The sequence below is a fragment of the Thalia democratica genome, chromosome 4, assembly GCF_965202585.1.
Source record: "Thalia democratica chromosome 4, ktThaDemo2.hap1.1, whole genome shotgun sequence".
NCBI lineage: Eukaryota > Metazoa > Chordata > Thaliacea > Salpida > Salpidae > Thalia > Thalia democratica.
The window spans coordinates 30176745-30201125 of NC_139168.1; the positions used below are offsets into that span (position 1 = coordinate 30176745).

The window sequence follows — 24381 nt, forward strand, 5'->3', positions numbered from 1 at the left end:
AGTTTAACAATACATTGTAAAGTTTTAAATAAACTATATAATTTTAAATTATTTTTAAGTTTATTGAAATTATATTGTCATATATTTCTTAAGTTCATAAACAAAGTCGTTTGTTATAACTTACAAATACTTGATTTGTCAGTCAATCAAAATTAAAACAACCAATAATTAGAAATCACTAAAAATCTATCTCCTCCTACGTTTTTTGAGATAACTACCTCAAATTAGAAAAAATTAAAAAAATAAGATTTTATGACAAAAATTTTTTTTTTTTTTTCTATTTAAGGTATTTTGATTTTATTTTTCAACTTTTTTGAGTTCTGTTCCAACAAAATTTTCGTAATATTGCAAGAAACATTTCTTAAAACTTTGAGGTATTTATCTCAAAAAACATAGGAGAAGATCGAATTTTAGTGAAATAGTCTGTCGTTTTAGTTTGTGCCTCCCATAAGGAACCTATTGTTGCCTCCAACTTAAACCTGCTATATGTCAAATACTATTTTGAGTTTCAAAATCAGTAAAAAGCATCTTGTAGCTTAGTTAAATTTAAACTCAATAAAATAAGATCAAGTTGTGAAAAAAGTGATTAACCCCCTATGCTTTTAAAGTATCAAAAATAATTCAAACTGGTTTCTAATGTATATAAAGTTAACTAACATGGTTACATAAAATTATCTACAAGTTTTGTTTTTAAGTCTCAATTATTTAAACTTTTTATGTTGAATCTTCAAACAAAACAGTTTGCCACGAAACCTGGAATCTTGAAAAAGCCTGGAGTTTAACTATTTAGGCTAAAAAACCTGGAAAATTTGGAGTTTTGAACAAAAATCACTGAAAAACCTGGATTTCAAGCAATTTTTAAATGCCAAGTAGTAAAATTTTGATTTGAAACAAAGAATCTATCAAATGAATAAAAACTTTTGTCATCATCAAACTTTTTTAAGTTAAAAAACACGTTTAAAGTAGCTTTACAGTATCTTTTCAATAGTCATATACTATTTAACAGTTTTTTACCTTAAACTTAATTATAAACTCAAAATAGACCCAAAAAGGTGTACTTTTATAAACCTGGAGGCTATTTTGAATACCTTGAGAACATTTGTCACAAACTAGTGGCAAACCTGAAAACAGTATTTCCAATATGTTTAGTGAACATCTAACTAATGCATACAACCTTACTATTAAACATGAGGTATAAGTAGTTTGTGCCAGAAACAAATTTTTTTAAACAATAAAAAAAAACTCCTATTACTTGCGGTTTTTGGTATCTCAAGGCATTTTTTTGACATAAAGAGTTGCAACCTTATTTATATTTGATCAGTTTTGTTCAGTTTTTCATTTATATACATACTGTTTGGGAACAGGTCAAATATGCACAAAGAAATTTTTACACAAAGGGTCGAATATGCACAAAGGGACCCTTTTACCAAAAGAGGCATTTTTGCACTAAGACACTTATGCACAATGGGTTGCTTTTGCACAAGAGTAAAAAGTTAAAATTAAAAATAAAAGAATGAGGAGTTTATAAAAGAACAAAAAAAGAAATATAAATTACCGGCCAAAGTTAAAAGTTAGGGGTAGCAGTGATAGTGAAATAAAAAATAGCTAAAAATAATTATTAATAAGTTTTGAAATTTTAGAAAATCTCTAAAGTTTATTTTTATAAAATTTAGTAATTTAAAAGCCTTTTTATGCCTTAATGTTTTATAGTAACTATCATTAGGTCAATTATATCGACTTTTGAGAAAACTTTTAATCTTAAACTTTAATTAATATGCCAAATACAAGATTTTAAACTCAAGGTTTTAAATATTCTAATTATTAACCTTTTTAAAAATTCTTGTTTTTTTATGTTCTATTTTTTATGCTTTGAAGTATATTTTTACAGTTTGTACTATACAATTTTGCAATATATTTTTAGCTTATCAATTTATTTTAAAACATTATTTTACTCAGTATTTTCAGTTTATATAAGCTTCTTCTTACATAGAACTTTTTTAGATATTAAATATAAACCAGTTCAAAAATTTTAATTAATTTCACTTACAAAACTAATGATTTCTGACTATTTATTTTATTACAATTCTTTTTAGTATTTTGATTCACAATATCTTCCACCTATTTGTTTTATTTTTTTAATAGATTTAATCAACAACTGACAGTACTAAGAACACCTAGAGTAAACATTTTATTCTTTTTTATAATCTGTTGAACAACTTCAATATTTAGTAATGAACAAAATGTATTTATATTTCATCTTTTAAAACAAATATTATTAGATCTTTTGTAATTGCTTCAGAATGGGTGAAGAGTTTGTTGTAGAGAAAATTGTTGCTAAAAAACACATAAAGGGAAAAATACATTACGAAGTTAAATGGGAAAATTGGGATCAGTAAGTTTTAGTTTTATAAATCATTATAAACACTTAACAAAATGATACACAGTAATTTAACACTTTCTATATAAGTAATTAGTTATATAGTAAAAAAACAAGATATTTATAATCCAATGATTTTAATCTATTTCAAGTATAAAAACCGTTTTAGTAATTGCCAAAAAAGTCCTAAATATTTTTTAGCCACTGACTGATATTATGATAATTATTTTTTTGTTTTTAGAAAGACTTTGTAAACATTAATTCTTTTAACGATTCTAGATGTTTTTATATATTAATGTATTATTAAGAAAAAAATGTCCTAAGAACACATACCATAGTAATCAATGCAGAACTAAATTTTGATATTGACAATTTATAATTGGAAACAAAGTTTGTTTGCAAATTTCACCTAAAGAAAGAACATGTTTTATAACTTAAGAAATAATATTTTGAAAGCGTCAGATTTGTAAATGTAACTTTTACACAGGTAATTCTTATATCTATCTTATAACCTTACTCTTATGCCTTGTTATTCTCGAAATTAAAAAAAATAACTGCAACAATTAGCCCCTTACTTTATTCCTCAAGACTACTTTTTCAAACCCTCAAGACAATGTACTGTTTATACCGTTTAAACTTGTTTCTAAGTTACTCACCCTTAAAATATGTTTTAAAAACCCAAACTTCAAATTTACTTTTAATTTTTACTTATTTGTTTAAATTAGTACAATAAAATTCTCAAATATTATCAAGTTTCTGTAGTTTAGCCTCAGGTCTTAAAACTTTATCTACTTTTAAAAAGCTTTGGAATGTGCAAACTTGATGATTTCTGAGAAAAAAATGCAAAAGTTTAATTCTAGCAAGTTTTTTTTGTGGCAACTAGTTTAAAAGTGTAAACAAATGAGCAAAAATGTCACTTAGACAACTTATATTTTGTTTCTACCTAATCCATTTATTACTCAAGCTAGTTAAATATTTAAAAAAGCTGACTTAGTATAACTCAGACCAACCCAGGCTAGTTTGAAATATTTTCAATTGTGTGAAACACTTGAGCTTGCTGTTTGAACTTTTTTGAAAAACTTAGGTAAGTGTAGATTCTTTTTTGAAATATCAGGCTAATTTTTCTTCTTAAAAAGTATTTTTGTCATATACACATTAAGTCCATTTTTACATATTTTTTCATAGTATTTAACCTTGGTTAACAGTTAATTGTTTTTATTTTGAATTATATATATGATGATTCCATAAACCTAAGATATCTTAAGCTAATTTGATGTAAACTCTAGTCAGTTTTTGGTTACTCAAGCTCACTTTTTTACTTAAAAAGAATGGCAAACCTGTTATAAGTCAGATATATAACATTGCTATAAAATTTTTGTTTAAAAAAATTAACTTTCTTTAGTTAAAAGTTGGTATTTTTCTTAAGTTTTAGCGAGCTATTTTTAATAAGTTAAAAAAATAATTGAAATAAAGTTAAAAATTTTAAAGATTTTTTTTATACAAATGGTTTTTATTAACTACTCAGAACTAATTAATAGGCTTTAATAATTTTTTGTTAAGTAAAGTTTTGTTTCTACACTTTTAGTTTGTTTTATAAAGCTTAATTTTTAAAGTTAATTTGATTATTCTAGTAATTTAGGGGGCAGTAAGGAGGGCTATTTTGAAAATATTTGGCAATAATGAAGCAATAACTAGTAAGGCGCAACAACTAACTCACATTAGATGTTCTTGGGTTTGTAATGAAGAAAGCAATAATATTTTTAACTCTCTGGAAAGAAGAAAACTATGTAAAAGAGTTTTGAAACCATGCTATAAAGATATTTATAAATGTAATATTCATCAATAATTTAATGTAAAACTATATCACAAAACTTGAGAATTTTCTGTACAAAACAATGTTTTCTGTGTTCAAAGCTCAAAATAACGTTTTTAGGTGACTATTTAGGAGAGCATTTTTAGGTGGCTCACGACATTTTTTTTGGATCAAAGAGTGGCTTCTTTGGAAATTTGAAATATTAAACAAAAAAAAATTAACTAAATATTCTGGGGTTTTAATGAAGGGGTAAGAGCATTTTTGATTTTATGAAAAAGGGCGACTGTGTAAAAGACTTTTGGAAACGCTGCTATATAGATATCAAGAGTAAGATTTCATCAATAACTTAATGTAAAATTTTATCACAAATCAAAACTTAAGAATTTGAGACAATGTCAAACACAGAAAGCAAACTAACCAAGAATGCTTCAACTGTTCACACACACTTTTTTCTTTTAAGTTTTGTAAAACTTTAAGCTTTTTAGTACGTTATTAAAATTTACAAAAATCAAAATAAGCTTTTTTTTTCACTTCCAGCTCGGACAACACGTGGGAGCCGGTTGAGAACGTGGTGGCGTGCCAGGCCATGATAGACGAGTTCGAGAAGAAGTTGAAGGAGCAGAAGAAGAGCCTGAAGAGCTTCGCCAAGAAGAGGCAGGGAGAAGAGGAGAAGGAGGAGAGGCTGAACGAGGGAGGGGAGAAGGAAGAGGATGTGACGGAGGAGAAGACAGAGGAGGAGGAGGTGGTGGCGAAGAAGCACCAGGATGAGGAGACGAAGGCGACCGAATCCAACAACAGTCAGTTTTAATGTTTTTTGAGTTTATAAATTATTGCAAACGACAAGTTGTGCCGCAAGTAGTTTAGAAAAAAAAAATTGTTAGTGTAGTAGTGAACACAATGCTGTGTAAAGTTAAATTTCTTGTATGTCTGTTATCTGTCACTTTTTCTTAAAAGTTTAAAAAGTGTCATTTTAGATTATATTTTCAAAGGAGTTTTAATTGGTAGTGTAAAAATAAACTTTGCTTATTGTGCATTGTTTAGGAATCTAGTGTACAAAAAATATGTTTTGTTTTTTATATATTTGATTGCTTTTTAACATCCTATCTCTCACCTTATGTCTTTTAAAATTATATGTTTTGTTTTAAAATAAGATAACTATAAGATAATATATTAATTTTATAAGAAAAAGTTACCTGAAAAGACGCAAGTAAGTCATAAAATATAAACAAATTAATACTTCTACTTATCTACAGATTGTAATTGATGTATAATTTAGGTTACAAAAAATAAATTTTTTACTTAATGCAATAGAAGTTACTAGACACTTTTTTTACTAGCGCTTTTCTAACATACGTTTGCCTTATTTCCATTAAAAGAATCATTTTGATTGGCTAGTTTTTGATAACTTACTTTTCTTATTTACATGGCTTACTCATGTTTAATATTTTTTGTTTATCTACTGTATTTTTCTAAAAAAACGTTGAAGGTAAAATATTTTAGTAATTTTTCTTTTAGCATAAAACATTTCTTTTCTCACAAAGAACCTATTGTACTGTCCTACTTTGATCGTATATATAATATGTATTAGGATGCATCTGTTGCCCCTCAAAAAAGAAAATTTTGGAATTTTGCTGAGTAAAATTTTTTGACGTTGGAAAATCACATAAGTAGACAAAAAAAAAGCTTCCTAGCTTTAAGCCTGTTGAAGCAAATTACTTTTTAAAGTTTTGATTTATGTTGGTATATTTAAAAAAGGGAAACAGACTATTTCACTAAAAATTTATCTCTCATACATTTTTTGAGATAATTACCTGAAACGATTAGGAAATGTTCCTTGCCATATTTAGAAAACTCTGTATAAACAAAGTTTAAAAAACGTAAAAAATAAAAATTATATGCAAAAATAAAGAAAAAAATTAAGTTATATATTTTATTTTTTTTAATAATTTTTGTATTTTTATTTTTTTAAAACTTTGTTTATACAGAGTTTTCTAAATATAGTAAGGAAAATTTCCTAACTGTTTCAGATAATTATCTCAAAAAACGTAGGAGAAAATAAATTTTTAGTGAAATAGTCTTTTTTCATCCTTTTAAATATACCAATATAATTTTTTTTCAAAATTAATTTGTTCCAACAGACTTAAAGCTAGGAAGCTAATTTATTTTATGCTGTCTATTAATGTGATTTCCCAATGTCAGAAAATTTTACTAAACGAAATTCCAAGGTCGGGGCAACGGATGCACCCTAATATATATCCAAACTTTGTTTGAATATTATATGTCTATAAAAAGCAACTTGTACCTTAATTAAAAGTACAAAATTAGATCAAGTTGTTAAAAAAGTGATTTAACTCCCAATGGCCTTAATAAATCAGAAATTGTCTATCAAATCTATTTAATTATTTCCTAGAATTTGTTCATATATCAAAGACGAATAACTCACGGAAAGTGGGGTAGACCTATCCCGCCAATCATAAACTTCTGGCTTGCAATATATATTTTAGCTTAAAAAAACTTGTGTAAAAATTAACACTGTGCATTTATAACAAATCTGCTTTTTAAATTTATTATTAACTTGATTTTCCGTAAATAGTAGTAATAAAAAATTATAACTTCATTACAAATTTGCCTCTAGATATCTAAAAAAATGTTCTCTTTTCCAAAATTACATAACTAATATAATAATTATTTATTTCTAGTTGGACTTGCCAATTAAAGCCTATTCTAGTAAATATGGCCTGTTATATAAATATGTATACAGGGTTGCCAAAAAACCTGGAAAAACTTGGATTTTGACAATTTAGGCTAAAAAACCTAGAAAAATTACTAAAAAAACCTAGAAACTTAAACAACTTTAACATGTTCAGTAGTAAAATTTATATTTCACACAAAAAATATATCATACAGATAAAAAATGTTTGTCATCATCAATATTTTTAAATTAAAAAACACATTCAAAGAAGCTTTACAGTATCTTTTCAATGTTTTTATACTATTTTAACACAATTTGTTACCTTAAACTTAACTTTAAACTAAAAATAGACCCAAAAAGGTGTACTTATATTTGACTACAAAGGTGAAATTTTGAAAACTTGGAGAAAATTTCTCAAAAACATTTGGCAATCCTGTATATATTTAAGTTTAACCCTAATGTCGGTAATAAACAATAGAATTAATTAAATTTAAAGTATTATTTAACATCAAAAGTTTCGAAAACGGAATTTAACTGAATCCAGTTCCGGCCAGGTCCTTATTACACTTCATTATTAAACAATTTATATTTGGAAGACTATTTTATGGCTTTGGTAGATCACTTTTGCAAACTTTGACTACCTGTACCTAGTACAGCATTACGATTAAAATAACATTTACTACAAATACCACAATTTTTACTACATGTATCCATAATTTCAGTATAGTCTAAAATGACTGTAATTGTTTAAATGAATAAAATTATTTAACACCGTATTTAGCTTATGTGATCTTACTGAAGGAGATATATACTTTTTATAAAGTGTAAACGTATTTTATGTAAAAAAAAGTAAAAATGAAGGCTTAAAATTTTTTTTTTTTTTTTAAGAACCCGACGCTGTGGCGCCGCCACCGACAAACGGCAAAACCAAAACGACGTCGAAGGAGAAGTTGAAGCCGACGGAGCAGAAGAAAGTTCAGGGGTACGAACGCGGGCTGGAGCCGGTGGAAATAGTCGGCACCACGGACAAGGAAGGGAAGCTCGTCTACCTCATCAAATGGTTTTTGTTATTTTACTTGACGTAGTTTTTGTTGTTGCCGTATGTTTATGTTTAGATGGTATTTTCATGACGTCGTTTTAAAAAACTACAGAAAACTGAGTAATATAATTGATAAAATTTTATTAGGCATGCTGTACAGTTTATTGTGATCAATGAGCAACAGTTTTATTTTTTTAAACCTTTTTTCATTACGTGCTATTATGTTTTTTATTATTTACTTTACAAAAACTTGAACAAAACTATAAAGAATTGTTAGTATTAACGAAAATGTTTATAAACACAGTATAGCTTTGCAACATTAAACTTAAACTTGTTATGGTGTTTTGATAACTCTGTTCTTGACACAGTTTTAAAAGCTAGTAATAAATTTTAAAAACAACCATTAACTAAAATGATACTTTTTAATTGCTTTATTTGAACATGCTAATCAATATAAATGTTGCGATTTCACCAGGGAAGACTGCGAGTTCGGCGACTTCGTGGACGCCGACGAAGTGATCAGCAAAAACCCGGAAATCGTCGAAAAGTTCTACGAGGAAAGGCAAACTTGGCATTGAAAGGAAAACATTTTGTCGTTTCATATTTTGTACGGTTGCTTTTTAATACAGGCGTTTGACTACAACATTTAAAAAGCAAAGATGATGAAATATTTATGAATATTTTTGTTTATTTATTGAATGATGATATAAAACAAAGTTATTTTTATTATGTGTACATTAGAACTATTTTGGTAGTGTAAATTTTATACTTGCTGTGTTTAAAAATTGTTGAAATTTTTGAATATGTTTAAAAGCATTTGTTGATTTATAAAATTTACATTTATTTTTAAACTTTTATACAAGTTTTTTTATTCTAGTTTGATATCTTAATCTAAGAAAATAGTTGTATATTTTGAAAGAATTTTTTTAACTTTTGTTTTGTATAAATAATAACAATAGGTAATTGATAAAATATATTTTGTAAATTGTTGTTGATACTTTTGCATTAAACTCAATTTTTTTATGAAGTTTACTTTTAAATTCGTCGCTTTTTTAATATTTGGTTTAATATTTCTTTGTTTTTTGTTATTTGGTTTTAATTTTTCAAAACTCTTTAATATCTAGTTTAAGTTTCTAATTTTGCACTTCAAACCTCAGTACACCTAGCGTAAATTTTCTTAGTTCCCGTAAATTTTAATTATGACTTTTTTTCCCTTAAATACAAACCTGACAATACCGAACGTAGGTTTCATAAGTTTTCGTTTACGGGTCGCAACTTGTACCTTTCATGGACCGCGTCATGTTTTGACTTTCATTTTCCGATCGCTGATCTAGTGCATGTTTCAAAACTTAGCAGGCCGGATTTGCATGCTCGTGGGGCTCATTTTTACCTTTTGCGGGCCGGGTTCCACTTAATTTGCTAAATATTGACGTTGTTTCATTCGCCTGATGCACGTTGCCTACCCCTATTTTACATAAACTTTGAAATACAGTTTTAGTTCTTCCGTTGTCTAATTTTTAGATAATGCTAAACAACTTTTGAGGTGGGTTGTACAGAGACAGCGGTCTAGCTGTAATTGCCAACTCTGCTGGCTCTAAAGTTAAGAGGCTGAAAAAAAGGCTTCTTTTGAATATATACAGGTTTGCCAAAAAATCTGAAATTTGAAAATTTAGATTAAAAAAATCTGGAAAACCTAGAATTTAAAAAAACTAACCTAAAATTTTCAACAGTTTTTTCATGTTAAGCAGTAAAATTTATATTTGTCACGAAAAATCTATCAGATAGATAAATTTTTGTTTGTCATCATCAAAAAGGTTTTTATTTAAAGTAACTTAACAATTATTTTTAAATGTTGTTATACATACTACTTAACACAGTTATCAACTTTAAACTAAAAATAGACCCAAAAACGTGTACTATCAAAAACTTGAAAGAAATTCTTCAAGATTTAGTGGCAACCATGTATAGTAGGGGTGGGCAACGTACGGCCTGCGGGCCGGATCCGGCCCGCAAATGAAAATGACCGGCCCGCAAGCGAAGTGACAGACCCGCGAAGGATCAGTATTTCAAAGTTTTTATAAAACTTTGCATCATGTTTTTACAAATCAAAACTGTAAGAACTTGACTTTAAGTACATGCTAAAAAATGACTTTGTAAATTGATGTGTACTAATAAATATACCATTTTGTTCTAATGTTTTGTGTTGTTCTAACTTAGTTGTAATATCGTTTTGTCAAATTACCCCAAGCAAATTTTTTTCAAGTTGATATTTTACATACGTACTTTTTACAATTATAATGTCAATTTATTTATAGACATTGTTTTAACATCTGACATGTCTCAATATATATGTTCAGTTGTCAGACTTGCGAAAGTTTTGTGAAATTTAAGAATTCAAAAAAGTGATCCACTGTATCAATATAACTAGATTCCGGCCGGATCCGAAACTTATATTTTAATTAGAATTTGACCGGATCCGGACTTAAAATTAGTATCCAGTCAGATTCAGATCTAAAAAGTCATTATTCGACTGGATCCGGACACTGGATCCGGTAAATCACTAATTCAAAATACTCCGGCCCGCAAAAGACTATATAATTCCGGATCCGGCCCGATGATTTAAAAACGTTGCCCACCCCTAATGTATAGGATGGGGTTTCCGAAGTGAATCATATGGCTTCTTAGGAGGCTATTTCGAAATTATGGGTCCATAAACTGCAATAAAATATAAGGTCATACTTTGAAACTAAATATTCTTAAGTTTAAAGATGGAAAGCAAATAAAGGTTTTGGGCATATACAAGGGTAGTTTTGGCATTTGAACTAGATGTAACATAAAAATTTGAAGCTTCCACTAGATCAGGGCTTTCCAAAATGGGCTATTTCAGAAAGTTAGGGGGGCATAATGCCATCATTTGAAACTTACACTAGATATTCTGGAGTTGGTGATGAAGCGCAAATAAACAGATCTTATGGTAGATTTTTGAAAAATTGGAGTTGTCGTTGCTTTTTTGATATCTTCAAAAGAGGGACCTTATGAAGAAAATTTAGGAAACCTGTACTCTTATCTAGGGCTACGAGTCACCCTAAAATCACCACTTGTGATAACTGCTTATGTGTCCTGAAAGACTTAAATGATTTTTTTTTTCATGGTTTGTAAACCGCCAAACGCAAACATTGGGTATATTAATTAAAACTAAAGTTACTTGAAAAACAGTATAAAGCAAATCTCATACATAACTAAATAACATTTAAATAAAAAATTGCAAGTTTTTAAAGTTGAAAAGTACTTTCAATTATTAATGAAAAGATGCAGATAAAATGAAAAACTTTGAGCATAAACCGAAACACAAAAAATCACAACTGGATAAAAGCCATATTTTAGTAATTTATTCCGAACAAATATTGGTAGAAAATTTATCAACTGTTAACAAGTCCACAGCTAGCTCTTAACTCGAGACAAAGTTTTTATCGTTTTGTGCTCGAACTAGTTTAATTTTGCCAATCGTAATAAATTTAAACGGCAGCACTTATGAAAATGACACTAAGCTTCTAAATGTTTACAACTTTTTGGCGAAAACGTCGATCGTAAAGTATCTTGGGGATTGATAAAAAGAAAACCGCATATAGCCAATGCTAATAAGCCGGTGTTAGATTGTGTCCTACTTACAGAATCTACAGCCGTTGAGAACATGTTGAATAATTTTTTTCGTAGTCGTTAATTGATTTTTTTGTTCGAAAAGCATTCGGATTTTCGCACAGAATTTAAAGTTACGTCAATATATTTTGGATATGTATAATTGTTTTATTTATAGGTGCTTAGAGTTTTATTTTAACAATGAATAGCTAAGGAACCTAATAAGGTAAACACTTAGTTATATTTATTAATTAGTTTTTTGCAGTAAAATTTTCAGTAGCTTCACTAAAAATGTTTAAATAGTTAATTAAAACCTTTCCTAAGTAGAAAGGTAAAATAGTTTTTTATAATAAATATGATTCAACTTAATTTAAGTTTATATTCCTAAAGTACCTATTAAACACAACTATCTGTCTGCATCCGTAATTTATTTATTATGATTATTTTTCAACACCGCATCAAGTTATCGAAACCTGAGTCACTTAAACAGAAAGACACACAGATAAATATTTGCAAAAAGTGAAATTGCATTTCATAAAACGAAAATTCACAAAATTTAATTGAAAATTCCTAACTTAACATTAAAACAAATGTATAATGAACAAGCAAAACCATGAATAGAAAATATTGTATGTAACCTCAACTTTGTTAAATAAGCTATTGAAAAAAATGACTTCAAGTAATTTAACTAAGCATAACATACTCTTTAAAATAACCACAGAGGTGACTTAATACAAAAAACTTAGATAATTACAAAATGAAATTTCAAACTTTCGCAACAAACCTAGTTAATAGCTACATTAAAAAAGCAGCGTCACATTCACTCTTTGAATCCTCACAAGAGAGATACTGCTCACAAATGATGCAACAAATAAGAAAAAATAAAAAGCTAAATAAAACTTTTACTGACCAACTTTATTTTTTTAAACAATTTTTAAAAAGTTTTTGTCGAAAATTCTCAGTTTTGTAACACGAGAATATATTATTCATAAATTTATTATTGACCTTTTCGAAAAGAGTAACAGTGTCCAACTTAATATGTCAAAACTCTGGGAAAAGTGCAGGCAACTTTACTTTAGCTTGAAAAAAAGTGAATACAAAGTTTAGATTTTTAATAGAAATTTTTTAGAATATGCTAATAATTTTGTTTCAGTACACAGTAAAGCTTAATTAAATATTTCAAATTTAAAGTTCTACTGGAAAAGATCTTTTATCAACTAGTAGTACAACTGTTCAAAGTTACACGGTCTACAAAGAATCTTTTAACACCTTCTGCCTGTAAAGCTACTTTTTAGTAATTCTGAACAAAGACTAAAACAGTTATCAACCTCATCTTAAGTAAATTAGGATGTTGTTTGTACGTTTTTCGAAGTTATGACGTTTTAGCAATACTGCAGAGGTTACAAATGCTCTTGTTAGAGCTGATTCTAAATAACAATCATCATTTGCAGGTATGGAGTTTTGTATTTTTATTTGTGACTAATACATACCATGTTTTAATGTTGTGGTACCGCTAAAATTACTATCGTTTAAAATTTAGTTAAGCAACAAATAGAATATTGTAAGTAGTAGGATGTTTAAATTTACAAACATTTTTTTTTAAATACTGGCCAACTTTGAATTATTAGTTTAAGGTTACTCATTTCTTTTTATTTTAGAATAAACAAAACTAGTTTTTTTAAAGGCTACTAAGAACATGGCGCTTATACTAGTATATGGACTAACTATCTACTTTTTTGCCAGCAGTACACTTTATTTGAAGGCAGTTGTAAAATTTTTCTATAATAGTCAAATATCTCTGTATAATCTGCAAAAATATTTATGTTTCTATAAACTTAAATACTTTTTAAAGAAATATTTCATTTATATCAACAGTAGTTAAAAGGAAGTTAAATCCACCTTGATACAGTACTATAAAACCGGCAAAAGTCGAGAACTATTTTTATTTACCACCACTTTTTGTGTTCTTCATTTATGATACTTTTAAAACCTTTTAACTTTGTATACAGATAATGAATAAAAGTATTAATAATTTAAAATTGAGACATAGTGAACGACTTTTAAGTGTTTACTTTACTCAAAAGCCAACTAGTCAATTTATTGTATGAAAAAGATTACAACTATGAAAGTGGGAGACTTAATAACTTAAAGGGGGATATACGTTTAGAAATATAACCAGATCGTTTCAATAATATAAAATACTTAAATAAAGATGATCAACAGTTTTTGAAAAATTAACATTCTTGAAATATCTGCAAAAACTACTTAATAAGAATAATATTCTGTAATTCATAGGGTTGTTTAAGATACCCATTTTGTGTATTTGAATAAAATATGATTTTATAAAATAATTTGCTTTAGGAGATACAGCTAGGAACAAGATAAGTTAGTGAAATCGGTAACGTTACAAATGAAATAAGACGTTACAAATGAAATAAATTAAGTAAAAAATTATAATTAACAAATTAAAATAACTAATGAAAATTAACAAAAATTAACTGAATTTTGTGTTTGAAAATATACTTAAAAACTTGTCTTATAACATACGAAAACTAAAAAATATATATCTTGCCTTAAGTTTTTTAAGTTTGTAAATTTTATGCAAATTTTTTTTTTAAACACAAAATTCAGTTAAATTTTGTTAATTTTCATTTCTTTCATTTCGTTTAAATGGTTGTTTTATTACAAAAGATTTGAATATTTAGATGACAATAAAATTATGTGTAATAGCTCGTAAGAAATTTTATAAGCATGTGGTGTACGACTTGATAATCGAAAGGTTCCTTTGTACACCAGGTCCTCAGACCAAACTTTTTGAGCGCTTTTTTACCGTTCAATAAACAATAATATAACTTAATATTTAATTCTACAATACCTAGAAACCTCACAGCTTAAGTTATACTGTGATCTGAACATTATTTACTTTAAAAACATTTCAGTAGATCTGAATTACCATGGTTTAAAAGTGTTCTTGTCTATAAGGATAATAGTCTATCTATAACGATAAAAACTACAAAACAAAAAATATTTGTAGTAAGCAATAAAAATAGTTTATAATGTTACAATACGTTTAAATATTGTCATTGAAAACACTAAAAATCTCAAAGCATATAGATTTTATTATTGACGAAAGGTTTTAAAGTTAAAGCAAATGTAAAGAATTTTATGATAAGATTAAAGAATCATAAAGGATTTTAAAATCGACATTTTTTTGAAAAAACTTATGAATAAAGTTTTTGTTTTTCTAAGTTTTTTCATAAAAAATTATCAGTTTTAAAGCTTCATAAATTAAGCATGTATTACTAATAATTCAAAATGAAAACAAGTTATAAAAAGTTATGATTATTTTATTTTCGAAGTAACAAGAAAACTATTTCATACATAAAGCTTTTTCTTTAAATAAACTTTTCATACGTTAAGCAAAACTGTATTGTAACAAGTAAATCAGCATATTGTAAAAGTTGAGTAAAAAAACCTGATACAGGCAAAACTTTTACAGCATAAAGTAAAGCCAAGCATAGTATTACTAACTAATTTTCTTTGCAAATTATTTTTATAACTATACTGACACATTATGACTCTCAACTACTGAAACTAAAAAGTAGCAAACAACAAATTGCATAGCTGTAGTTCATTGGATTATTAACTTATAACATTACTTAAGACATTCTAAGTACTGTTTCAAGTTGTAACTTCTACAACACACAAATAGTAAACCAGTTTCAAAAAGTAAAAATTTTTAGGCTTATTACGAAACTACAGAGTAGTTATTAATATACATTATACATTCTTATAAAAATAAGAAAGTAATTAAAAGTTTATAAATATATTAATAAATAAAGTCACACGAGAACAAAAACGCATTACCATATAACAGTTCACGTTTACTTCACGTATGGATTCACTTGAACTGTAAATTCCTAAAATATGCTCAGTACAAGAATATCTCAATAAACCTCAATGGAGATTAACGTTTCAGTTTATATGCTTCGTTTCAAAAAGAAGTTTTTTGAAATTTGGCAAGAAAATACACGTTTCGTTCTCTGATTACGTCACCATGCGATCATTTTCTCGCTCCGTTCCCATAGCAACCTGCCAGCTCGTTCGTCGGTCGCGTGATCTTGCAGCTTTTCAAGTTGGCAGTCGACGAAATATTTACCACTGTGACGTAGAACTGTATCATCCATCATTACGTACAGGGTTGTCTGCGCTCCGTAAATTTCCTCTCTATATTGTTTGTTTATATCTTATTTTTAAATTTATAAAAAATTAAACATATGAAGTTAAAACTTAAAAGTATTAATTAAAAACACCGAGATTAATATTAACAATTAAAAGTATTGTTATTAAAAAAAGGAAACCTTTGGAAGAAAGGGAGAACAAATGCTATAATTGTATGGTACCATTTCTCCCTATCCACATTACTGCCAATGTCAGTTCGGACTGTACCTGTAATTTTAAGAATGAAAATAATAAATTTTACAAAACTTCCGTAGTAAATGCTTGCACGACAGTTTAATTTCTGAAAAGTTAAACTTTGAAATTTAAAGCAAATTTGTTATTCTTTCTTTGTTTTTTTTTGAAACATCTCTGAAATTTAATATTTTTTCTAAATACTTGTTACCACCATAATCTTATTTACTAGACCTTCAGGTACAATTTTATTTTTATGGTTAGTTTAAATCTAATTTTTGAGACGTGGTAACTAAAAAAAAAAGTTTGATTTTAAATTGTCGTCATTTGAATTGTCATATAATAAGTAAGTTACTCATACAACCATTGAACAAAAACTATGTTGTCTTTTAAAACATCCTATACTACTTTACTTTCAGAACTTTTCGTTTTCTCAAGTGCTGCAGCATGAAACAAAACGGTAAAAATTAAATTGATTTTGCTTAATTGAGTGTGACGAAACATACTGTGCGTTGTTAAGTTTTTATGAAATCAATTGAGTGTAACGGGACGAGTTTTCTTAGTTCACGTAAACTCGGCTACAGTCTGATCCTTCAGACTCTGTTGGGTTGTTGAACTCTGAGTTTCCTTTTTAAATTTTGCGTTTAACATCCATAACAGCGTTTACTCAATTGATCATAAAATATTTTTAAATTACTTAAATATAGAACTTCTTTACAAGTGATGCTCATGTAAAAATTCGTTTGTATTATTATTTTGATATATATATTGTTTCTTTCTCAAAAGTGCGCGTATTTCATTTAAAGTACAACTCACCCGGATGCACAGAATAAGAAGTGATGTTGAAGTTTTTCAGCCGATAGTCAAGTTGACTCGTGAAGTGAATATTTGCGAGTTTGGTCATCGCATAATACTTGAGCTGTCCCCACAAATTACTCGGGTCTTGATGCAAGCTGCCAAAGTCCAAATCGCCTAAACTGATTTACTAGTTAATAAAGTGAAAATATTAGTCGAAATATCAAAGAACACGTTACAATAATAATTTTTTAATTAAGTGTTTATTATTAACTGAACAAACGAGTAAAGCTGAGATGAAACGTTTATAATTCTGACGGGACGTTTTTTCGACTGGTCTTTAATTTTGTTAAGCAGCAAATTAGTTAATAGAAAGTGACCAAGATAATTGACAGCAAAAGTTCTTCCAAAACCCTCTTTTGTGAATCCTCGCAAACCAAATGAACCTATTTTAAATTATTTTTTGCGACAGGTACTTTCAAATAGTAGATTATTATATTAAAAAAATTAACAATTTGATAAAACAAAGGTAATTTTAAAAACTATTAATTCTTCAAACTAAAACAAATTACAGTAACAAACCTGCGTTATTCACTAAAAAGTCTATATTTGGTTCAGATTTTATTACTTCTGCAGCAAACGATTTAATAGAGCTAAAATCTTCCAAGTCAAGTTTCATTACTCTTATCTGAATAGAATTTCTGATATTTTTTAAATGAGAAGGTACTAAACAAAAACATTCATACTTTTAACTTAAAAAACAAACAAACTTAGTTTTACAATAGTTATGTGTTTATGTTTATTCCAGTCAGTTTTACTTCTTATGCTTAGTTAATTTACATACTTCTTTTAAACAACAAATTATTCAAAGAGTTTATTGCAACAATGTTTCCACACAAATTTTTTATCAGCTGTAAAATCCTGAAATTAGAACAATGATTTAGCATGGACAAATCGACAAAAAAATGTTTATAAATTTATGATAACTACATACATAATTTTATATAAAATTTATGCAACATACTAAGTAGGTTAAAAATCTAATGAGTTTACTTAAAACTAATATTCCGTTTATTTTAAAAGTTTACTTATCTATTGTGTTACAAACTAAATTGATACACAAAAAAATCTACGAAAAATAAAAACTTTACTAAAGTGTTTCAAATTATCTTGGTATAAAGTGTAAACACTCTTATCCAAAATAATCATATAATGGATTATAAAACCATTAACACTTATTTTTTATTAAGAAGTTTTTGTTTTTCAAGCAGTTTTAAAATTTGAAATTGAAATACATTCAATAGATAGTAAATAAACTTTAGATAAGGTCCCACTTAAAAAATGTAAAAACTTTATTTTGGTTGTTTTAGTTTAAAAACTTGAAAATACTCTAATCTTTTGTAATGTTTTAACACATAGTATTTTATATATGTTTCATTGACCACAGTAAAACGTGGATTTTTGGTTTAAAGGAGTTATCTATTTAAAACTTCAACTGAGTAAAAATTACTTAGCTTTAACAACAACTTAAGCGAAAGCTAACTTTTTCGTTTCCAGACAGTTCAATTATTTCCTTTTTAACTTTAAATGATTTTTCAATGTTCCTTGAAGCAATAATTACTGAAGCATTTTTCTTTGCCAACTCAATCGCAGTTGCTTTGCCAACACCGTTGTTACCCCCTGTTGTATTAATTAACTAATTGAAAAAATAAACACTGTTGATTTTCTTACATAAGTTTTTAAAATTTTATTTCTAAGAAAACTAGCGTCGTTTGTATTTTAATATACACATATAAAGTGTAACTAAACTATCACCTGTAATTAAAACGGTTTTTTCAGATAATTTTTTTTCAGTTGTGTAAATTGGACCAGTGTTTATGTAATATTTCCAGTAGTAAGCAATGGCGGCTGTTATAATACATGTTACTGTTTTAAAAAACATCTGAAAGTTTTAAACAAGGAAATTCTAACTAAATGTCAAATAATAAAACAGCTTTGAAAATAATATAACATTTTTTAATAACTAAATTTGAGCTATAATTTTTTTTTTGTAAAAATGAATTTTAAGTTTTTAACAACAATATAATTTAGAGTTACATCTAAAACACACAAGATGATTGTATGTATTTTATATGTAACCTAAAATTTTATTCTAACTACATAATAATCACAAACTAAAAAAATCAGTTACAATATTTAAGTTTTTGATAAAAAAAAATTGCTTTAAATTTTTTTTATGACGATTTATTTAATCTAACTTAAGACTTAAAACACTTGAAAGTTATCAATACAAAAAAAAAAAGAATTTCCCACCTTGCAAGAAACGTCATAATTTTAGTTTTTTGTTAATTTATAGTTTTTAATGCCTTGGTTTCCTATACTGAAACTGTCATACGTCTAGTACAAATGAGCTAAAAGTAAAAAAAATATATGGAACTTAGAATCCTTATAACTAAGGAAGCTTCAGTTAAGGTCCTACGTTTAAGACAAATTTATTTTTACTCCAAAGTTGGGTAAAAATGACACTGATGCCTTGCAGCAATTTTTCTAACTTGGTAATTTGTATATTCTTATCAATAAATTAAAGTAGTTTTTTTTATAGTTATGAGAAAAAATTATTTAAAAAGCATATGAATTCATCTCTATTTTAGTTTAACTTCAACAAATTTTAGAAATTTAAAAAAAAGGGTATAAACTTAGTTTTAATGAACAAGGTTCTAAACAAACTAATAATCTATAAAGTATTAATAACAACTAACAAACACATTTTATTCAGACAATGTTTTTGAAAAATAAAAATTACTAAACTGAATATTTTTCATTAATCTGAATAAATATTTTAACAACATACTAAAGAAAAACGTTATGCAACAAATAAATGATTATAAAATATATTCAGCTGTGTTATAACTAACTAGAACTATAAATTTGTTAAAACAACAATTTTTTTTCAAGCAAGTAAAAAAAGAAAAAATCTGTTCAATTTTTGAACATTTATTATGAAGTTAGTTTACTTAAATGTAAAATTTGCATAATTTTATGAGAAAATGTCGTTTATGTTTTTAACAAAAACATGCAGGTCTACTAGACAAAGTTATAAAGTTTTTCAAAAACTAAAAAACAACACTAACGAAATTAAAACATATTAAGGTTATTTTTATTGATTATAAAATTTATTTTTTTAAGTTTTTTCCATTATATAAGTATTCAATGATAAATTTTTAAAATTTTATTACAATACAATGTTTCACTCGTTTATATAAGTATAAAGATTAAGCTTATGGATGTGAAATTAAAACTAACTACCAAAATTCTATAAATATTTTAAATATGAAAATCGTAAAATTTAAAACAGTTCTCAACTAAGTTTTGTGTTTGTCGTTTAGTTAGCCACTAATACAATTTTAAAAATTTTCTTTACTTTATAAGTTGTCTTTCTTTTGTTTTATAGTTATAATAAATAAAACTTATGTACAAGTAAATAACTTTTTATCATGTTTATAGTACACTAGTCTGTTTTGTAATGCATATGCATTTGAATATATTTTGTTGTAGTGATTAGCAACGTTCTTATAGTAATACAAGCTTTTTTACTCTACAACGTTTTAATGAGTTTTTTCAATAAGCATTATATATAGTACGATATATAATGTTTTATATTTTTTGTTATAAAAAGATTAATATTGCCACTTTTTATGCTACGTTTTGAAATAGGTAACTAGTTGTAAAATTTTTGGGCTGCAGATTCCAAATATAGTGAAAATTTGTATTAAATACTATTTTCATTTACGTTTTTTCGATTTTTTTCATATATGCTGAAGCGTAAAATTTTTTTAAATGTATGAGATGCTCAGTCATTAATTGTTTTGTGATGAAAAGCAAAGTTTAAATATATACATCAATAGATATCTTAATGATGAATAAAGTTGATATCGAAAGCTTAAGTGATAGCTTAGTCAAATTTGTACTCTGAGAACAGTTTGCAATTTTTAAATGTATACTAGATACACAATAGAACCACAAACTTATTAATATGTTTTAGTTAGTTTTTAATTTTTCTTAAGTATAAAAGGTTTTTATAACTAATTTTATAGCGTACATGATTTTTTTTCACATTAAAAAAAGTGTCTATGAAATAAACAAATAACTTTTTTTACCTACATAATAAATATCCTTAAAAAAACGAATTTAAGTATATAAAATCTGTTATTGTTAGCCGTTTAGTTAGGTTTATGTTAATTTTTTATTGCTTGTTTTAAAGAAAAATTGATGACTAAGTTTTTTAAAAGCTTGTTCAAAACTTATTTTATACAGAAGCTTTAAAATAAATGCTGACTAGCGTCTATGTAAGCGAAATTTAAACTATGAGTAGTTATAATGAAAAAAAAACAGTAATGTTTTTAACCAAGTTATTAAAAGAAATAAAAACCATTAACTAATTTTAGAAAAATTGTATACTAAAAATTTCATTCTTTTTAACTTCACACCATGGCACAAGAAAACAGGAAAAAAATTATAAGAAAACCTAATTGGTCAAAAGCTGGTTTGTCTGTTTAAATATATATTTATTATTTTCTTATAAGTAGTTTATCTTAAATTTTTGTAATAAAAATAAGTTCTAGTTTTATTAATTATCATTTATGATTATTTTCAAAAACATTTTGATAAAAAATTGCCTCCTAGATATAAAAAAACTTGATAAACAAAATATACAATATTCAACATTAAAAACTGTGGTAAATTATATGTGTTAACTGATAATTTAAACTTATACTTTAAAGGTTTAATTATCCTTATTTATATTCAGTTAAATCTAAAATAAGTTTTTCAGTATCATGCTCTATTTTAAAATTTATATAGTATAATGCACTGCACACTTTTAGTTTAGTTCAAGATTAAGTGGTCTCAACTTGCATCTAAATAGAAAAATTACAAGTTTTTTTATTCACGGATCATGTATAAAACTTAAAAAGATTGTAATTTCTAATTAATTAAGATGTTTACTGTAACTGAGGATCTCATTATTTACTATTTATTGAGTAAATAATTGTTTTATAAAAAATGTTGAATCAATAAGTTTTTAAAAGAAACTATATATGTATTAATAACTTGTAATATATTTTTGTACTGTTAAATCTTATCAAGCTTGTACATTCAAAAGATATTTTCTATAATAATTGATAGTATTTTTTTATTAATACAAGTTGTTTAAAGTTTACAGCTGTAAGAATAGGCCCTTTTGAGAAGAAACTTGTAGTAGCTGTGTTTTTTTTTTGCAATACATAGCTGTGCTTTTTACTAGTTTGTCGTTTACTAGTTTTTCAGTATTTAGCCAGTAAAAATTAAACTTGTATTTATTGAAAATGGTTTATTTAAACCTTTCTTAAAACAACTAGTTTTGTTTCAAAATTAGTTGTTGCAAATTAGTTATATAAAAGCACGCACAGAAGTACAATATAAAAATAAGTAACAGCTGAAGTAAATTTTATTTTGAAGAAGTGAGTCGAAAAAGTTAAAAACTAATACATTTATTGTCTATTTTTAAAATTAAATTTGTTCTATTTTAAAATTTCAGTTTACAGTCGAAAATATTGTTTCTAGTTTTCAAACATTTTCTTTATTTTTAAACATCCGTCCTTTCTATAAACACTTACTTTACTTAAGTTATCAGACCTAGGTTTGTTGATGATTTTTTTATTATATAAGCTTAACATCATTGTACTTAATCATTTTAAATATTTTAAAGTTTTTTTTGTTTTGTTTATTGTAATAACAAAATATAAAACTAAGTTATAGTGGAGAAAGTCTAAGTTTTATTGGTATAATGTTTTTTGAACGATAAAAAAAAGCGCTCAGAAAGATTAGTTTAAGGACCTGGGTGTACAAAGAACCTTTCGGTTTTATTAGTCTTTTTATAAAAAAAGTAAGATCGAGCTAAAAAAGTATGTAGTTACCTAGTAAAAAAGGATGTAATAAAACAAACATTAGTTTACGATAGAAATTACAAAAAGAACTAAATCAATAGTTGCTGGTTCAGTAATTTTTTGTAAATATTTTTAAATGAATAAAAAAAAAAATTTCAGCCAAAATAACAAAAATCAAACGTTTAACTCAATTTTATAATTTGCAAGTGAAGCTTAACAAGGATTTTAAACTATTTTACTTCTTAAAGTTTTATATTTGTAAAATTTAAACGTATACAGAAAAAAATCAAAAAAACCTTTTTAGTTAAAACTATTAAAAAACTTATCATTTTTATCAAAATTGCACATAAATGTTATATATTTGCATAGATTTTTACTTTCACTTTTAAAGTATGTGTAAAAGCATGTTACATCTTTAATTTATATTAATTTTTATTACGATACAAAAGAAAAAAATTAAATACCTATAACAGCTTTTTTGCTGAAAAATTTACACGAGGCCTGGACATATATGGAGATTTTATAGAGTTTAAGCAATAGTATTAAGTTTTTACTAGTATAAAAGTAATTCTAAGATTTGCTATGTCATCATACTTATGAATACTTTGAATTAATGGCTTTATAAAAAGTTTAACTAAGACAAATTAATAAAAAATTTTAACTTTATTTTAGCAAAAGTGTTAAAAAATAAAACTTCATTTACCGTGTTTAAATACGTGTAAGGTTATAACAAAAGTTTTTGTTGTCTTAAAAAAGCTAAATACTTTTAGTAAAAAGGTATGTTTATATTTTGAAACAAATAACATCATCCATTTGTTTTAGGTCATCCCGACAAAATTTTAGTAATTTAAAACATTATATTTTACCTCAACATATAAAATATTCTTTTTAGTAACTAAAAACATGATTTACAGAAAAAAGAGCTTTAGCAAATTTTCTAAGTCAAAACTCGTCTGAGGCAACATATTTAGAAGTTGTAATAAATGATCGGAAGGCAAGGATTAGAGAAAGGAAGCAAAGATTTTGGAGAAGATGTGCCGAAGCCGTGAACAGAGAGGGTAACAATAACAGAAATGTCCGAGAGTGCAAAAAACGAAATTTATCATACCTTTATAAGAGAAAAAAAGGTAAAATTTGATTACATATACTACAGTTATAACTTTTATAGGTAGATTTTTGTATTATATTAAGTTCAATATACAACTAAATTAATATTCTAAATAAAGTATGGGCAACAGTATGCATCTGTTACCCCGACCCTAAAGTTTCCGTGATGTAGCAATCATCACAAAAATACGTTCTACGCGTATTTTTTAGTTTTTTAAGAAAATCAAGAAGTGCCTCCATAAAACTTTCTTCAAATCGTCTTAAAACTTTAAGAATGTGTTTTTGTGAAAATTACAACATGCACAAAACTTTTCAGCCAAAAACTCAAAAGTCGAGTTTTAAGGTTCAATACAACATAGGGGTTGTTTTCAGAAAAATTCAAAAAGCGGGCGATGTTAAAAGCTAGAAAGCTAGTCTTTGATTGAATTGTTTTTTATGTGGTTATCCACGCTGAAAAAGAAGTTCATGGCGATACTCAAAAACTTTATTTTTTGAGGAGTAGTAGATGCACCCTAATGGGAAACATACGATCAGCCAAACCGATTTTTTTGGCCAACAAAGTATTTTTTAGTTTGCAAACAACTA

General features: G+C 26.3%; 2 protein-coding genes across 2 annotated transcripts; one reads left to right on the top strand and one right to left on the bottom strand.

Moving 5' to 3' along the window:
• The first annotated feature begins 2288 nt into the window (after positions 1-2288).
• LOC145835036 (chromobox protein homolog 1-like) lies at positions 2289-8649 on the top strand. Its single transcript, XM_082942567.1, has 4 exons — positions 2289-2392; positions 4728-4987; positions 7771-7942; positions 8397-8649. Exons 1-4 carry the CDS (start codon positions 2301-2303, stop codon positions 8497-8499), a joined length of 627 nt encoding a protein of 208 aa, XP_082798693.1. The 5' UTR covers positions 2289-2300; the 3' UTR covers positions 8500-8649.
• A 6617-nt stretch (positions 8650-15266) lies between these two features.
• Positions 15267-18707, bottom strand: LOC145834586 (retinol dehydrogenase 14-like). Its single transcript, XM_082942057.1, has 7 exons — positions 18581-18707; positions 18309-18445; positions 17348-17453; positions 17049-17211; positions 16787-16947; positions 15919-16006; positions 15267-15784 (listed from the first exon to the last, which is right to left on the bottom strand). The coding sequence occupies exons 1-7, from the start codon at positions 18705-18707 to the stop codon at positions 15610-15612; spliced, it is 957 nt and encodes a 318-aa protein (XP_082798183.1). The 3' UTR covers positions 15267-15609.
• Between the last annotated feature and the right edge of the window lie 5674 nt (positions 18708-24381).

Bases quoted from the DNA above. Each gene is read 5' to 3' on its own strand.
- LOC145835036 (XM_082942567.1), top strand. From the start codon at position 2,301: ATGGGTGAAGAGTTTGTTGTAGAGAAAATTGTTGCTAAAAAACACATA. The intron at 4,988-7,770 runs GTCAGTTTTAAT...TTTTTTTTTAAG, and splicing joins GGCGACCGAATCCAACAACA to AACCCGACGCTGTGGCGCCG. The intron at 7,943-8,396 runs GTTTTTGTTATT...CGATTTCACCAG, and splicing joins CTCGTCTACCTCATCAAATG to GGAAGACTGCGAGTTCGGCG.
- LOC145834586 (XM_082942057.1), bottom strand. From the start codon at position 18,707: ATGTTTTTTAAAACAGTAACATGTATTATAACAGCCGCCATTGCTTAC. The intron at 17,212-17,347 runs GTTTGTTACTGT...AATTTAAAATAG, and splicing joins CTTTTTAGTGAATAACGCAG to GTTCATTTGGTTTGCGAGGA. The intron at 16,948-17,048 runs GTTTGTTCAGTT...CTAGTAAATCAG, and splicing joins GTTTCATCTCAGCTTTACTC to TTTAGGCGATTTGGACTTTG.